This window comes from Ursus americanus, chromosome 25 (genome assembly GCF_024610735.1).
Source record: "Ursus americanus isolate L20-20 chromosome 25, mUrsAme1.1.p, whole genome shotgun sequence".
NCBI lineage: Eukaryota > Metazoa > Chordata > Mammalia > Carnivora > Ursidae > Ursus > Ursus americanus.
The window spans coordinates 21192057-21210185 of NC_142151.1; the positions used below are offsets into that span (position 1 = coordinate 21192057).

At 41.3% G+C, this 18129-nt stretch overlaps 2 protein-coding genes across 2 annotated transcripts in view; one reads left to right on the plus strand and one right to left on the minus strand.

The window, feature by feature from the left end:
• Positions 1-5112: 5112 nt before the first annotated feature.
• SPX (spexin hormone) lies at positions 5113-13325 on the plus strand. Its single transcript, XM_045811855.2, has 6 exons — positions 5113-5118; positions 5527-5607; positions 5792-5849; positions 6492-6554; positions 7542-7625; positions 12011-13325. Exons 1-6 carry the CDS (start codon positions 5113-5115, stop codon positions 12067-12069), a joined length of 351 nt encoding a protein of 116 aa, XP_045667811.1. The 3' UTR covers positions 12070-13325.
• Positions 13326-17339: 4014 nt separating this feature from the next.
• The window catches only part of GYS2 (glycogen synthase 2), a 47330-nt gene continuing 46540 nt past the window's right edge, over positions 17340-18129 (minus strand). Inside the window, exon 16 of the mRNA XM_045811848.2 lies at positions 17340-17810. Within this exon, the coding sequence (XP_045667804.1) occupies positions 17589-17810 (222 nt within the window). The 3' untranslated portion in view covers positions 17340-17588. The remainder of the gene's footprint in view (positions 17811-18129) is intronic.

Sequence of the window (18129 nt, forward strand, 5' to 3'; positions counted from 1 at the left end):
CACATCAGGCTCCTCCGCTATGAGCCTGCTTCTTCCTCTCCCACTCCCCCTGCTTGTGTTCCCTCTCTCGCTGGCTGTCTCTATCTCTGTCAAATAAATAAATAAAATCTTAAAAAATATATAGATATATAATTGTAAATAGAAATGGAATTCAGGTTAAAAAGTGGGCAGTGAATTTAGAAATAAGAAATACTGGAGAAATGTTTAAATATTTTTTTCTCAAAATGAAAAGAATTGGCTAACGACATAATAAAAAAATTAATAATAATAATAATGAAAAGAATAATACAATAAGTATTTGTGAAAACCGACTTCAGTGTTTTGATTATAAATTTTGGTAAGGCTAAAAATCACTGGCCATGTCTGTCACTTACAGTACCCAATAAGTATTTGTTGAATCCAATACTTGAACTGGAGGTCTTGACTATTTTCTGGTAAACCAGAAGTCTTAAATCTTTTTAACATATATCTTTCTAAGCTTGTCCTCTGTGCTGAAAGGTTCCAACCTCTCCCCTTCTGCTACCTGTACCCCATGTGGGAGGAGGTAGGACACAGTAGTAGAATGCCCCAAATCCAACGACTGGCACAACAACCTCTACTAGCTCTCAAGACCTAATCAGAAGTTCGCCTCTGTCATATCTTTTTTGACCCACTAGCAAAATAGCTGGGTCATCCTTGTCCTCTCATAGAACTTTCCACTTGTTTGTATTATTTGATTACAGAAAAGAGATTCTCAAGGTTCAAAGCCTTAAGTGAAAGGAAGACAGTAGACGCTGACCAATGAGTGGGGAGTTTTATTTTGGAGAGCAGGCCTTCTCTGCCCCTGGATCTGAGTGGTAGCCCTTTGAGGAAGTGACTTCTGTTTGTGAGACAGCTGGCCTATGGGGCAGACGGGCCCTGGCATAGAATGAAGCCAAAGTAGGAGAATGAATAATGACCTCATTCATATTAAACCAAAATCCTCTATTCAGTCATCAAAGAAGTAATTTGGATCTTTTATTATCATAACAGCCATATTTCGAGGTAACTACCCAAGATAGGAGTATTTTCTATGTGAACACAATAATCACTAACCTTGTTAAAATACAATTGAAACAGTGACCATTATTGTATGAGTGGACCTGGGCACCATCCATCAACTGGAAGAATTCAGATTACATCAGTGATACAGGCAAAATGGGCTCCATTGAATATGCCTTTATAAAAAGGTTTATCTTAATTTGTCCAGTGCCCATTGCCTGGTCATAATGTCAGCAGAACAAAATTCAGTGGTTTTATCCGTCAGGGGCTTTTATCAAATAACTTTTCCTAGCCCATCTCTAAGGTTGGGCTTGTATAAGTCCTAAAATGTTGTGATTTAATAAAATCGTATTAGGAGGCAATGCCATTTTAGACAAACGCGTTCTAGCGTGTTGCTTTTGATAAGACTACAATATTGATAATATGTCAAAACCGTTCTCCTCACTTGTGTGTATTATACTGAAAATGGCAGCTTTGACGTAAAGCATCTGCTTGTGAATTCATCAGCTAAACTTTTATAAACAAACCACATCATACTTTTTTCCTTAAAATTGTAAATTCGAAACACGGTTTTATTGGTGATTCATTTTCCTGTCCCTCTTTCTAAAATGTTTTATGTGGTTTTGACATGGAGAGGGAAATAGGCATTTTACTTGTTTGTTAGGTGACCTAGCAATTGGGTTTCACTTACGAGTTCATTTGAAACAAACACATGTATAATGTTATTTCTTTTATTGCCCTTTTTTTTGGAAGTTGCTATAATCCCTTGAAATTAAATCCTAAAACCCTGAAGTCTGGTATTTAAAGAAATATTAAGATTTTATCCAGTTTTGGTGTTAACCTACTAGTCCTTGGTTTTTATTCTTTCCCTTCCTCTAACATTGTGGGGAACACTGCAGTAACGTTTCGGCTCCTTCTTGCTTGACTTATACTTTAAAGGGAGTAAATATTCCACGACTTTCTCCCTACAGACAACTTTCTGTATTCCATTCTCATTTACTAACCAAACCTCATGTCTTCACAGGCTGGCAAGTCTAAATATCAAGAGCCCAAATCCCAAACTCCTTACACAAGTATTTGCAGACAGATATCATCAGCCCCTCAAACTTCAATCCCGAATCAAATTTATCTGTTCTCGTCCCATACTCCTTGCTATTTCTATGGCAAACTATTCCCCCAGCCACACAGACTCCAAAGTTTCATTTTTACCACTTATAGCCTCTAAAGCTTTACTCCTGAAACTGTTCTAGGATCAGGGGAGTAACATCCATCTGCGTCACCTGGGAGTTTATTAGAAATGCAGAATTTCAGTGTCCCAGTTGGTTAAGTGCCTACCTTAGGCTCAGGTCATGATCCCGGGGTCCTGGGAATGAGTCCTCCTGTCAGGCTTCCTGCTCAGTGGGGAGCCTGCTTCTCCCTCTCTTTCTGCCCCTCCCACCCACTCATGCTCTAGCTGTCTCAAATAAATGAAATCTTAAAAACAAAGAAGAAAAGAAATGCAGAACTTCAGATCTCACCCTACCTGTACTAATCGGAATCTGCATCTTTACAAGGCTCTCAGGTGATTCATATACATATTAATCCCTGAGGAGCACTACTCTAACTTTTGGAGGAAAGGAATTATCTTTCTTATCTACGGTACCTTAGCCTATGGTGGGTACTCAGGTCCCTGTTCAGTATCCGCCTATATATGTAACTGTTTCACCTGAATATTGACATACTTTGTATCCTTTTCCTCTTGCCTTCTACACATTCCTTTTTGCAGTTACCTTCTCTTCAGCAGCATCAGTGTCTCCTTCCTCTGGTCATCTCCATCAGCTTATGTGTTCTGCAAATGGTTTGTTAGTTGTCATCAGCAGAAACCAACAGACCTGATTTGAGCAGGACACTGCAGGTGGTGGGACGTCCCCATCCTGGAATCTGACATGAGCACTCCAGGCAGTGTTGCCACGCAAACTCAAGCCTACTACAACCGCTGCTGCACCAGAAAACGTCTCTCCTGATTCCCACTTTCCTCCATCCTAGCTCCAGATTTCCCATCCGAGTGGGTCTGACTGGCGAAGCCTGTGTCACATGCCCACATCCTACCTGATAGGGAGGCTGAGAAAATGAGTGACATTTTCACCTTCTGCAATAGAAGGAAGGCTCTGCCTCCCATCAAGATTCATAATGCTATAATTCATAATTTAGGGAATGTTAGGAATTCCCTAAAAATGAAAGGGTTCAGATATTACCGAAAGGCCAAAAAATAATAACACACTTCCACCACACTCAAGCATCTACTCTTTAAAAAAATTTTTTTTCCTTTCCCCCTTTTAATGAAATGTAGTGAAGCTAACTTAAAAATGCTGTCCATACTTGTCTTTATTTCCTCAGATCCTATTCACTTTCAACCCACTCCAATCTAGCTTATGTGCTCAGAAACCATCATATTTCCAAATCCAGGGCACACTCCCTGGTGTTCATCTACCATGACCTCTCAGCATCGTTGGATATTCTGTCGGCCTCCACGGCCTCCTGGTTTCCGGGAATTTCTCTTTTCTTTCTGATCACTTCGCCTCAGCTTGCTTTGCTGGTCCTCACTCTGCTCATCTCTGCATGTCTGTTTTCACAGCTCTGTCCCTGCTTCTCTTCTTTAACTCCATTCACTCTCTAAGTGTTCTTGTCCAATCCCAACCCTTTTCCCGCCTTAAAATTCTTACAATTCTTAAATTTGACCATTTCTGCCTTTAGAAAAAGATCTGTAGACTGGTGGCCTCTTTGCTGAGCTCTGTAGAGTTTTGCATTTCCAATGCCTACTTCACACTTCAACTTAGATCCTTAACGTACATTTTAATTTTAATATTCAAATTGAATTCCCCTTTCTAAACTGGCTCCTTACAAAGTCTCCAATTTCAGTAAATGGCTTTATCATACCCGGTGTTTAAGCCAGAAACCCAAGACTCATCCTTGATTTGTTTTTCTTATACAATCATATCCTATTTATCCACATGTTCTAAATTGTCTACTTCCAACATGCATCCCAAATTCATTTACAGCTCTCAATTCCCTGCAAGTCCCACCCAAGTCTAAGCCATCATCATCTTTTGCTTATGACCATGTTTCCATATGAACCATTTCTTCCCCTCTGACCTCATTTCAAAGTATTCTCCCTTATCACCCCATGACCACTCAGCTTGGCCTCATTGGTCTCCCTATTCCTCAAACAAGCCAAGCTCTTTGCCATCCCAAGATTAGGTTTTCTTTCTTCTGCCTGTTACACTAATTCTCACTCTGATTCATCTCATGTCTAACTCTACCTGGTCTTTCCAGAACCCCCTCAATTGCTGCCTTCCCTAAAGTAACCCACCACTTATCACATCACCTTGCTTATTTTTATTTTATAAAGCATTTAAAACATTTTAAAATTACCTTATTTACCTTTTGACTAGTTTACAGAGTTTCTCCCCTAACTAGAAGATAAGCTTGATCACAACAGAGACGGTGTCTTTTTAATGAATGGCTGTGTCCCTTGAACTAGAAGGAAATATCTGATACGCAGTAGGCATTCAATAAATGTTTGTAAAATAATTAAATGGATACAGAAGTGAAGGAGTGATGTCGAATTCCACTGAGATTCCCTAACCTTTTTATTTCTACCCAAAGGTGTCATGTTTAGTAATCAGTGAGAGCTTGATAGCTACCCAAGACAAGTTGGCTTACTTTATTCGTTTACTTTTGATTCAGCCTGGGCTTGTTAATCATTTTCTCTATTACTAATAATAAATCCTTTGTGAGACTAGTGGGAAAGGCAATAAATAAATAAATAAATGCTGATATATTCAGAATATCTTCTGGCTGATGTGGTCAGTATCTAAATAAATGATGTCCACTCATCAATCATTTCTTTACTTCCTGCAAATGAATCTCCCTGGAAAAATTGTCAGATCCTCTCAATCTTGAATACTGACAAGAAGTCCCTATGGACTCCCTAACTCTACTGAAGATCAGGAGGGGTTCTTGACACTGAGATTTAAAAGCCCCACTCTCAGAACAAGATTAGAAAACTGACAGGTAAAGTTAGTTATCGCAGGTTCTGAAAAGGAGCTGAACATGAAGGTAAGTAAAAGTTTTATTTACTCGAGACTTTTAAGCTGTTTATAAAAAGCTTTAGAGCTTTTTACCTATTTTTTAATCTATTTTACCTATATCTTCCTTTTTACCTATTTTACCTATTCTTTAATAAGCATTTTATATGCCTTAAAATATCAGAATCATTTGATTTTGTTACAAAAAATCACTCATTTGGGTGAAGTAATGAAAGTAACATATTTCTAAATATTTTTTTAAAAGAGAACTCTCCTGGGTTAACCAGAAGGTAGCCTCAGGAATCCCCCCTCTCCCACATACTGAGTATTATTAAAACAGAGCACATCGAAAATTAAGAAGTTCATAAATTGTCCAGGTCTTACAGAAATAGAAGATCCTATAGGCACAGAAATTACTTTCTTTGGTCTTTTCTTGTAGGGACTCAGAAGGCTGGTGGCAACAACCTTGGCTCTTTTTCTAGTGTTTTCTTTCTTAGGAAATTCCAGCAGTGCGCCACAGGTAATCAAACGCAAAAACTGGGGCTCCTGGATTTTCTTTCTTTTCCTTCCTTTCCCTTCCTTCCTACCTTCCTTCCTTTTGTTTCTTCTCTTTCTTCTCCCTCCCTCCCTCTCTTCCTTTCTTTTTTCTAACATAGGACTGGGCTACAATGTCTTACTGCTTTTCTCTTCTCTCTGGGTTGTAGGGTCTCTTTGAGCGAAGGAACTGGACTCCTCAATCTATGCTGTATCTGAAGGGTGCACGTATGTTCCAAATACTTTGCTCTTCCTACAGCAATAAAGGAGGATCCTTCGGGGTGCATGAATCTATGGGATAGATGTGTGGGGAAAGAATAATATCGAGTGTGTTCCCTTAAATAATCGAGGTCAGCCTGGTCGCCGTCAAAGAAAAGGGGCGGGGGGGGTTGGCAATGGAAGAGAAAGACTCTCAGATTATTAGAACCTTTCCATTCTGAACTGGAGCATTGCTGGCTCTTGCCGTACTGGAAGACTCCAGAGTAGCCCGGGAAACACCGCAAGGACCCTTGAACCGGACCACTGCTCCAAAACCCATTCGCTGCAGCGGGCAGGGCACGGGCAGGGCACGGGCAGGGCGCGGGCAGGGCGCGGGCAGGGTGCAGCAGGTGCAGGCAGCGCGCGAGCAGGACTCCGCAGGCGCGGGGACAGGGCGCGCGGCAGGGCGCGGCTAGGCGCGGGCAGTGCGCGGGCAGGACGCTTGGTCCAGCCGGAGGTTGCACGCCCAGTGCGGGAAAACTGGCAGTCCAGCCCGGACCCCGGCCGCCGCCGCCCCACCCCTCCCGCCTGGGGACTCGCGGAGCGGAGCACAGGTTAACCGCGCTTGCTGAGCACCCGGCGGGCGCTGAGCCCTGCGTCTCTTCTTTGCAGAGGGGCGTCGCTTCATCTCGGACCAGAGCCGGAAGAAGGACCTCTCCGACCGGCCGCCGCCGGGTGAGTGAGCTAGGAAGGGGAGACCGGTGCGGCGACTCACAGCAGGACCCAGCGGGCAGGGCGCGCTCTGCCCCGCGCCCCACGACAGCGGCTCCCCGCCGGGAGGGATGCAGCTCCGGGGCCGCCCTGAGAGAGAGCCAGCCAGGGCCGAGCTTAAGCTGGCAGCCGCGGCTCCTTGCACTACTGGGCGGCTGAAGCTGGCGCTGAGGCTCCCGAAACCGAACGTGATCTCGGCTGTTCGGACCGCCCTCTGGCCGCGCTCTGTGCAGAGGTCCCGGGGGAGTTATCCAGGGACAGGCCAGGCCTGGGGGTTCACCCTCCAGGAGTAAAGGAGGGGGAGCGAGAACGATGCAACTGCCACTGAAATGTACCTCCCGGTTTATGCCAAGACACTTAAACGGTTTCCTCTTAATGTTTCTGTTGTTATTAAAGCAGTGATTTACCTGGAAACTTCAAATGTACGTCCCCATTACATTACTAGAAAGGGCTATAAAGCAGTTTAAAACCAGAAATTGTTGATAGGTAGGGGCCATTAAGAATAGGGCCAGGGACTGTTAAGTGCCTTACGCGTGGCCAAGAATGTAGATTATTTCAAACAGCTTTGGACGAAATGAGAGGGGAAGTAGCCCAGGCTCCCAGCAATATCCATTACATCTGAATGTTCCTGCCCAGACATTCCATTTTAAGCTCTGAAGGGTGAAATTATTCAGGGTTCTTTACCTTAATCCACCCTCCTTTCGTGAAATTCTCTGTAGTACATAGTTTAAATTCTCTTTCATACCTGTAATATACAATATAACCAAAATAAGTAACATCCGCGGGAAGTGTAACATGTTTCAATTCCTAAAAATCAGTCTTCTGTGTAAGGGGGGCGGGACTTTGCTAAGGGATCAAAAATCTATTTCATAAAGGTTTTTCTATTTATAGCATATCAGAATAAGAATATTTAAATGCTAATAGAATCTGTATATACTTTTGTTTCTCCAGAAAGACGCAGCCCAAATCCCCAACTACTAACCCTTCTGGAGGCAGCAGCTCTGCTCTTGGCTTCCTTGCAGAAACCACAAGAAGGTACAAGTATAGTGACCTCTTTCAGCTGCAGGACAGGGAAGCTTTGATTACGTTTGCAATTCTGTGTTGAATACAACAAAGTTGCCTTTATTCAGATCTTTAAGTATAATTAACAGTTGCCCTCAGCTCCAGAAACTCAGATATGTTTATTATGCAAACACTAGTACATTTCTCATTAAAGCAAGTCCCCAGGAACAAAAACATTTCCTTGATGACCCTGGGGAATTTCATATTAATTTCATAATCCAGAGCCTATTGTAACCTTATTTCACTTAGAACCAAATGACTGAACCAAATGAAATTGCTGAAAATGAAATATTTTTATTCACATATATAGCAATAATATATTGTATATTCTAATAGATATAGGCCAGTTCTGATTCTAAGCCTGTGTAATTTTCATTATACAGCTTCTCCTATACAAAGATTAGGTGTACTTTTCAAATACAGACACTCTGTCCATGTAGCATTTGAAACCACAAGTTGAACTGAGGCATCTTGGTAATAGATAAGCCAGTGCTTTGGAGTATATAACAGACATGGTTCAAATCCTGGTTCTGCTTCTTTACTAGCTGGATGACCCTGAGTCTTAGTATCATTATTGGTAAAATGGAATAATGATACCCATGTTCAGGATTGTTATGAGAGCCAATTGAAACCAAGGTACATAATTTTAATTACTATTAACAATAGAAGTCATCAAAGCATAATAAATAGACCTAGAATTTTCCCTCTCAAAAATTGTAATGATGCCATATTGTGACATGATGTAAATGTTTAAATATTTTAAAAATATACAGCAAGTGGTCTGGTGGTCAAAGCACAGGTTGCTGCTGGCCTAATGCTCTGACACTTATGCTAATGGAGAAGACATGTATATCCTCTGTGCCTAGTATTGGATAGGCCATGCAGGGAGAAGAGAGCAAAAGGTACTTTCTGGCTTCAAGCTTATGGTTTTCTTGTGAAAAAGATACTGATGAGAAGCAAATGCAAGAGAGTGGGATTGGGGGGTCCTCTGAATTCAGAGCAAGGCCGGGGCTGCTGTGGGTGGGTAGAGGGAATTATTAATACTTAATTCAGCAAATATGCACTTATGCCTGCTAGGTGCCGGCTGCTGTGGCAGGCAGAAAAGAAAGATTAAAGGGAAGCAGGAATGAGAACGACCTTTGTAGCAAAGAGATAGGGTGAGGGGCACCTGGGTGGCCCAGGCAGTTAAGTGTCTGCCTTGGGCTCAGGTCATGATCTTGGGGTCCTGGGATCGAGCCCTGGGTGGGGCTCCCTGCTGGGGGGGGGGGAGTCTGCTTCTCCCTCTGCCCCTTCCCCAACTCATGTGTGCGCCCACGCACTCTCTTTCTCTCAGATAAATAAATAAAATCTTAAAAAAAAAAGAGAGAGAGGTGAGCAGTCAGTGGAATAGCAGAACGCAGGAGGAGTGGTTATGTCAGAGCTAGGACGATGATTGCCTGCTACTGTTGCTACTACCTGGAGCTAATAGTTGTTGCGGGCTCACTATAATGCAGGGGGCCAGGCGTTGTTCTCAGCGTGTGATATGCAATAATACATTTAACCCTCATAGTGACCCTGGGAGGTAAGCACATTGTTATCCACACTCCAGGCGAGGAAATAGAAGCACAGGAAGACTAAGTAGCTTGCCCGCTATTACATAGCAGCTACCTACTGGAACTGGGATGAAGAATGAAGGTAATTTACTCTTTGCCTGAGAATCAGTAAGATGCCCTCTGGATTGGCAGCAGAGCAATGACATGGTGAAGGAGGATGGGTCTGATCATGGCACAGAGAGTAACAATAGCTACAATATAGGAAGGTCTGCTGTGTGTCAGATATGAATGTGAATCTTTCTAGCTCAGAATACTGAACCTTCGTGAGGTGTATTTACTTTCCTCAGGGCATTCCGTTAGTAAGAAGCGATGTTAGGATTTTAACTCTGGTCCGTGTGACTCTACGGCTCTCTTCATTATGCCATGCCAGCTCTCAAATGCATTGTGTCCAGGGGGGAAGAGGGCAAGAAGGAGAAGCCAAGGAACGTGACAGGGAACCACAGGAGTGAGGAGTGAGGTGCAGTCAGTCAGTGGGAATCGATGGGGAGGCTCTACTCTGACAGACCCTAGAAGGAAGAATAAATAACATGTGGTAGCTATTCACTGAAGGGATAAAGGGGAATCCAGAGTCGGGCACATTCTTGAAGTGGAGTGTGTGAGAGTTTGAAAGGATGAGGAATGAACATTTCCGCAGGTATAGTTGAGATTCAGTTTGAGATGACAGGGATGGTCCAGCGAGTAAAAGTGTGGAAGTCAGTGGCTCTCAACTATCCATCTATGGGCTGGTTCCATCGGGGTTAACTGGAGAGCTTACTCAAAATACGGATTCCTCAGCCTCGGACCCAGAGATTCTGATTCTGTAAAAGTCAAATGAGGCCTCAGAATCTGTATCCTTGAGAAATTCCCCCAAACGATTCTGATGATTGGTCAGACTTGGGAACAACAGGACATTCAGAGCCTGGTAATAAAGGCTGAAATCACGAAAATGGAAATCTCTTCTAGGCCTCAGATATAGCAGGAGAAAGGCAGATAATAAAGGATTTGCCTTAGACAATGCCTAGAGATGAAGGGACAAGGAGGAAAGTCCTATCAGTGAAGGGACATTTCAAAGAGAAAGCAGCAATGTAAGAGGAGAACCAGAAAAGCAGCCTACCCAGACTAAAGCAGCACATGTTGCAGAATGGTTAGTGAGAGAACAGAAATCAATGGGAAGGGAAGATCATGTTGGCTACGAGGGGTGATTGAACAGCAGTTCACAAGGTTTCCGCTCAGCTCCTGCTCAGGGATGCTACTTGCTACTGCCATCCCCTTCTGAAACCTTGTTGAGAGGGAATTTGGGACAAGAAGAAAGCGAGTACTAGCCAGCATGGCTCTCAGAACTCTTGCAATGAGAAGGTGAGAAATAGCTGATAATGGGTAGAGGATGCTACAGCCAAGGTGATCTTTTCTAAATTTGATATTTGGCACACTTACTGATTGTTGAAATCAGTAGGAGGAGAGCAGTGGCGAAGATAGATTGAAAGAGAAGTTTTAGATTTGGTTGCTGGGAAGATGTGTGGAGCCAGAAAAAAAAAAAAAAAGAAAAAAGGAACGGTGAGCTAGAATGGAAAGGGAGGAGCTAATTTTAAAGAGGAGAAGAAGGATTTTCATTAGCAACTTTAGGGAAGGCTCCACAAAACCAATATTGCACTATATGTTAACTAAAATTTAAATTAAAAAAAAAGAAACTTTAGGGAAGAGTGTGTGATTATAGGTCCCAATTTCAAGTCTTTTTTTAGAAAATAAATGTAATTTTTTAATCATCAAAGTTTCCAGAGTAGCTTGTTTCTGACGATGAAATAAGGAAACAGAATCTTACTAGTTTAAATTGATAGAAAAGTTTTGAATTTCCATATGATATATTCATTACTCGCCACCTTTAATATTTTCATTCTAAAGTCCCTAAGTATTATTTGGTAGGCTCTTCTTTTATATAGTGAGTTTTTATTTTAGTGACCAATGTACAAGGATGTCCTTCTTATTGAGTTTTTTTATCCTTTAAAGAGCAGCCCATCACCTGTCATATTCTAATGTGCTAGCAATTCAGGTTAAAATGTAACTCAGACATTCAAATTATATTGTAACTAACTGAAGGAATGTGGTTTTATCTGAGGATAGTCTGTGAGAAAGTTAGGAGAGGCGTTTTCCTCCGGCGACTCCCTTTCCCTACCTATGGTGGGTTTTAGCTCTTGTACCCATTGTTACAGTCCCAGGAATCTGCTATCATCTGACTCCTTAGCCCCTCTGCCCTGGAAGTGATACCTCATGCTCTAAAGTTTTCCAACACCATCCAGCTAACAAGTGTCCCTCCCTTTTGTCTCACTTCCTCCCCAGGCCTAGTCTAGCTCAGCTAATAAGAGAATATGTGCAAAAGTGTTCCCGTGTCATCTTTCCCAAGTAACATGCACTGTTAACAGGAAACATGGAGGCGGTACCTTGATGCAATTGAATGGTTCTAATGGTGGGTAGGTAAAATATGATGAGACACACTTAGAGCAAGACGTGGCCTTTTCAGATTTCTACCAAACATACCACATTATAGCTTCATTCATTCCGGAGAGTCAGATGTGAAATGTGAGTTCCCCTATGTGTCTTGACATGAGGAGGAAGATTTTTAAACCAAATCAATCAAAGCACACTTGTTTGGATTCTCAGTAGCAAAGTGCAGGAGTTAACATACTTTAGAAAACGAAATGTTTATTTCTTGAAGTTCTCTTCATCTTATCTTTTCACCTTTTAAACCACAGAGAAGTGTGTCTATTTTATGTACTTTTTTTTTTCTTACAGTTGGAGAAGAAAACTTTGATCAAACCAGAGTCCTAGAAGACAGTCTACTAAACTGGTGAAAACAGACCAAATTACATTCAAAAACAGTTGCATTCTTGTTGAAAACATGAACCATGTAAATAAAGCCCTTGGACCCTTTTTGCTTCCACTGCAGTATTAGGAACATGCATAACCAATTTTATTCTTTCCAGAAGCAAAGGTAATGTACGGTTCTTAGCTGGGGACAGCATGGCCTTCTTTCATTGCTTCAGGCCCCGTTTAGGTCACCTTGTGTCTTACTCCCATTCATAATTATAATGCTGGAGACTCTTTAGAGTGTGCTTTCTATTTGTTACAAGTATCCATCTTGATCTGGTGAGTCCTAGTTGTTGACTTTTTCATTCCTTTACCCCTTGCATTGTCATGCACTCAGCAGCAAATCTCCCTCTCCTTTTCTGCCCTTTTCCCATCTCCATGAGGGGTGAGGGGAGAAGCATGGCATGATGGGAAAGAGAAGAGTGTGTCCTCTTAGTAGTTCACCTTGGAGACCTAAATTGTTAAGAAAGGAAGAGGGAAGGAGGTGACTGGGAAGCAGCCCTATGATAAGAACACTTCATTGTAGTTGCTGGGGGGGGCGGGGTTGGGGGACTGTGAGGCTGGTAGAAGGTTCCATAGTGGGGAGCTCCCTTTTGTGCTCTTTGGGGATCTCCCTGAATTCAGGGAGTTACTGGGAAATAAGCAATGGAGACACACTCTGCTCCTGTTTACCTTGTACAGAAGGAACAAACCAGTTTTTCAGAGATAACTCATGTTCCACAGCTAAACAGACTCAAACACTGTACTTACTCTAACTGGCTAGAGCTCTAGGCTTTATTTTACATTAAAACGTTACATAAAGGCACTCTGATGACATCATTACACGGCGATATGCCTCATCTGCTCCTTCTCAAAACTTTCAAAACTATCTGAAAAAATACACACACACACACACACACACATCCACAGTGAGCATATTAACCTATTTGTTTGGAATTACAGTATGATCAACATGTTCATTTTTTGGACCTAATTAGTTGAAAGTTATTATTGATAAATGTCATAAGTGGAAAGTATTGTTAATTCTTACTGTCATCAGTATGTAGCCATTATTCAGTAACTAAAGGATATCTTTATGTGAATGTATTTGTATCTGGGAATTACAATTTCACTGTGTTCTGAAGTCAAAACCCTGCTTATAAGATTTGTCTGTATCTTGTAATTGAATAATGAAACTATATTCAAGTAATTGTAACGTTGATCTCTTCCAAAAATAATATGCTAGCATTAAAAAATTATGTGGTATCATAATAGGCACCTGTCATTTATTATGATTTGACTTTAAGTGGATTTTCTAGATAGTGCATATGTCCAGTTTATTGAGATTTTACTTCTCTGACATAGAGGGGTACATACCGGCTATTTAAATATGCGTATTCCAAGACTATTTTAAAACCCCAACACATGAAATAATTCTTCCCACAACTAAATAGAACAATCTCAAGTCTTTCACACTAAAACAAGAGTTTTTAAAAACTTTCCGGGGTGCCTGGGTGGCACAGCGGTTAGGCGTCTGCCTTCGGCTTGTGGGATTGAGCCCCACGTCAGGCTCCTCCGCTCTGAGCCTGCTTCTTCCTCTCCCACTCCCCTGCTTGTGTTCCCTCTCTCACTGGCTGTCTCTATCTCTGTCTAATAAATAAATAAAATCTTTAAATTAATTAATTAATTAATTAATTAATTAATTAATTAAAACTTTCTAAGTGACCAATAACTATTAAAATAATACAGTATCATATTAGAATATTATATTGTATATAATACCAAGTATTATAGCTGCTTGAATTCCTTGAATGCTGTTCTGCCGTCAATCAGATGTGCTGATTAACATAGTAATTGCAGGGCGCCTGGGTGGCTCAGTCAATTAATCACCTGCCTTTGGCTCGGGTCATGATCCCAGGGTCCTGGGATCCAGCCCCACATCAGGCTCCCTGCTCCTCAGGAAGTCTGCTTCTTCCTCTCCCTCTGCCCCTCCCTCCCCCCACTCATTCTCTCTCTCTCTCTTTCAAAAAAAAAAAAAAAAAAAAAAACTTAAACAAAAAAACCATAGTAGTGCATACAGGCCCCTGCACCCAGCTGCTATAACATTCTGTCTCTCTTGGGACATCTTTGTAATTCTCTTTATTTCTATCTTTTTCAAAATTGAAATGAACAAAAGATGTTTACATTGTCTGGCTTGTATTTTAAAACTGGGAAATACCGCCCTCATGACACACCCAGGTAATTGACTATCACTACCTCAGGCGGGACTTGCAACCCCTTTGAGCACAGCTCCTGCTGCTCTTCCCCTCTTTGGGCAGGAATCCTTCCTCCCCTGTGGCTATCTTGGGCTTCCAGCTTGGGCTCTCAATTACTCTTTGTTTCGCTGGGTTTCCCCAGTGGATGCCTCCTCTCCCCTGACAGCACCATTACGATCCCAAGAGAGGAGAGAAAGGCAGAGGCCCTGGCCTGTTAAAATCAGCCTCCAACTGGCATTTCCCCTTTATCTGGTTACAAGAAATAAAAATCTGTATCCTATGAACCTTGAGTTACATTGTTTGCTTCAGCCTCAGGAGAAAAGGAAGTTGGGAATGTAACCTGTTGGTCCCCTCCTACTGCACTATGAATTCCTTTAGTACGAGTTTATTTCTAGTATGATCTGATCCTTATAACCAGCATGTGAAGCTGGCACTTGTATCCCCCACGTGACCTCACAGAAGTGTATCCTCACCCTTTGGACCTCCCCAAGTACCCTCGACCTGTCCCTCTCCTGAGTCTTCCTTGTGCCCCTGGGAAACTATTAGCAGAGCACTTGTAACATTTTATATTCTCATTAGTACATGGAAAACCAGCTCTGTTCACCCTAACTCTTAACAGGGAAGGCAGGGTGGGACAGTGCATAGAAAAAGTCTTCTGTCGGCTGGTCAGGCACACATTGACTATTTTCTATAGTTCCTGTACTCCAACTTATGCATACATACGTTCTTTAAAAACATCGATTTTTTGTACCTCTATTTCTCCCAATGAGACCGTTCATTTGTGCAGCTACTGTGTACAAGGCACTGTGCTAGAAACAGTCATCTACTAACGATCCTATCTGTTGCTCCTCACCCGGCTTTGTCAGCCTTGGGGAAGGACGAACAAAGGACTGGAGCAAGGGGATGGAGTCCAGCGGCAGCAGCTGTCTGAATGCAGGAGCGAGTGCAGGGTAGAAACATGCCACTCAAAGCCAGGTGAATTTCCATCTGCTCTATCGTTTGTACTCGTTTCTAATCAGAGAACTATTCTTTCATTCAAAAAAAGCACTTGGATTTTAAAGTGTTATATTAAGTAGCTATTTTACTGGGGCTCCTGGCTGGCTTAATCAGAGGAGCATGCAGCCCTTGATCCCAGGGTCATGAGTTTGAGCCCCACGTTTGGTATAGAGAATACTTAAATAAATAAATAAATAAATAAATAAATAAATAAATAAATAAATATTTATATTTCTTAAAAAGCCATTTTACTGAGGAAATGTCATGTTTTCCATAACAGTGAACCAACCAGTTACCAACCAAGGGTATCATCTGAATACACACATTGTGCTACTTTACTAGGAATATATTTTCATGCTTATCGTAACATTGAAACCCCTTTCTATCATGAGATCTTTCTGACACTTTAGCAAGTGAGTATTTATATTATAATACAAATCTATCTCATATTTCTGATTTCCTGTGCAGACTTTCCCAAACAGCTCCACAGATGTTTGGGTTAATTGGCATCCACGGGCATTTTTCAAGGATTAGGTTTTAGGTAATTTATTTCCCTTTTTCCTGAACCTCTAAATGAGGTGAGTTTGCAACCATCTTCCACCGTGGCCTGATTTGTGGCTTATATCCACTTTCATCTACGTTTTGTTAACAATGGGACAGGCAGTAGGAGAGATGGATTAAGATTTTCCACTAGTCTGGAACCATGTCACACATGGTCATTGTTACTCTTCCCTTGTTGCATCAACAATCCGGCACTGAGCCGGCTAAAACTTTTTCTTTTTTTAAAGATCTTACTTTGAAGTAATCTCCACACCCAACGTGAGGCTCGAACTCACAACCCCAAGATCAAGAGTCACATGCTCCACCAACTGAGCCAGCCAGACACCCCAGACTAAAAGTTTTTAAAAACCTCAGCAGACCGAGGCCAACTGATATGCCAACCAAGGTATTGGCTGTGATCTAAGTGTAGCAATACTCAAGTTGTGGAAAAAAAACAATCCAAGAGTGAAGGTGTGTTTTTTGTTTTGTTTTTTGCCTGTTTAGATTTCATTACATTTTTTTTTTTAAGATTTTATTTATTTATTTGACAGAGATAGAGACAGCCAGCGAGAGAGGGAACACAAGCAGGGGGAGTGGGAGAGGAAGAAGCAGGCTCATAGCGGAGGAGCCTGATGTGGGGCTCGATCCCATAACGCCGGGATCACGCCCTGAGCCGAAGGCAGACGCTTAACCGCTGTGCCACCCAGGTGCCCCTAAATTTCATTACATTTAAAACATAAATATGTTAAACCACAATCATTCAACAATGTCTCTTAGCACATCATGGGTGTGTTAGAGACACTGTCCTTATTATAATTAGGTAGACTCTATTTTTTTTTTTTGCTAATTTTTTAAAAGACAGCTTCAAATATAATCCTTTATAAGACACTATTTCATAGCAGGTGTTTTATACAGGTTATCTTATTTAAATGTCTAAAGAATCGTAAATAAGACATCAATGAAAGCTTAATACATTGATATTGATATTAAATTAAATAGTCATATGCTATCATTTGGATTTAACAATTTATCATTTATAGAAGATTGATCAAGTTTTCTAAAAAGCTTTCCTTTTAAAGAATAGAAAAATTGTTACAGTCAGATGGTATAGCTCAGATGGTAATATCTTCCCATCACTAAGTTGAGAAGTGACCTTGTAAACACGTGTTAATATGTATCAGGATCTGGATTTAAGATAGCTTTTTTTCTTATGGATTTTGATTGTGTGCAAAGCTAGATAGAAATTCATGGTTCTGATTCATATGAAACATGAACATAATCACTAAAGACAGAATTATGTAAAATATGTACGTAGTGTGCTTTCAGGGCTCAGATCAGGATCCTTTGCAGGGAAAATGGGAGGCTTGTTTGGTAGATATGGTAGCTGTATAACTACTGAGCACAAGATTATGGTGATAATAATTTAAAAATAAACACTAGCTAATGAAAATTCTTATTGCTTAAATTAACATTTTAAAAACATGTCTGGTCTTCCTCCTTTAATGAACATTCTTCCTCGTGCTTAAATTTACTGGGGAAAAGGAGTAGGGGAATATAACTTGGATTTTATTAGAAATTACCAAATTGCCATTCACTTAATCTCCCCTTCGTAGGCAGAGAATAAATCCCATTGTAACACTTAGAAGAAGAAAATGAAAATTGTAGCATTTTCATTTCTTTAATCATTCTTACTCTGTTCTTACTACATTAACTCTGTTCGACAAGTGTAGAATTCAGTTCTTGTATTCACCATGCAGCTTTTTCTTCCCACGAGGAACACGGCCCGGAGAAAATGGCGACTTGATATTTAACCGATCCCTTTCAGCCTCCTCTTCCTCATTGTACCGCTCATCCTCTTCTTCATCTTCCACATCACTGCTTTGAGGACTAGAGACCTGAGACCCTGAAGGGGAAGGTGGAACTGAGGAAGGCCTGGGGTATTTAAATCCTTCTGTCTGCCAAAGACAAAAATAAGTCACAAACATTATAACGACTTCTTGATTTCTCAATGATGTACACACTTTGCATGGGCATTTGATACAAAACGTAGTTGGATATTTTTTGTGGTCTGTTCAGGGGCTATTATTACCTTTGATTCCTTTTGAATCTGGTACCACCAAGCTCAAGAGAGATTCATTAAATAAATAGCTCTCTTTTCTTATGCACTGCAATGTGCCAGGTGCCCTATGTATGTACATATGTGTATATATAATCTTTTTTAATCCTTGTAACAACACCAATAAATGTGTTCTTCCCATTTATAGAAGAAAATTG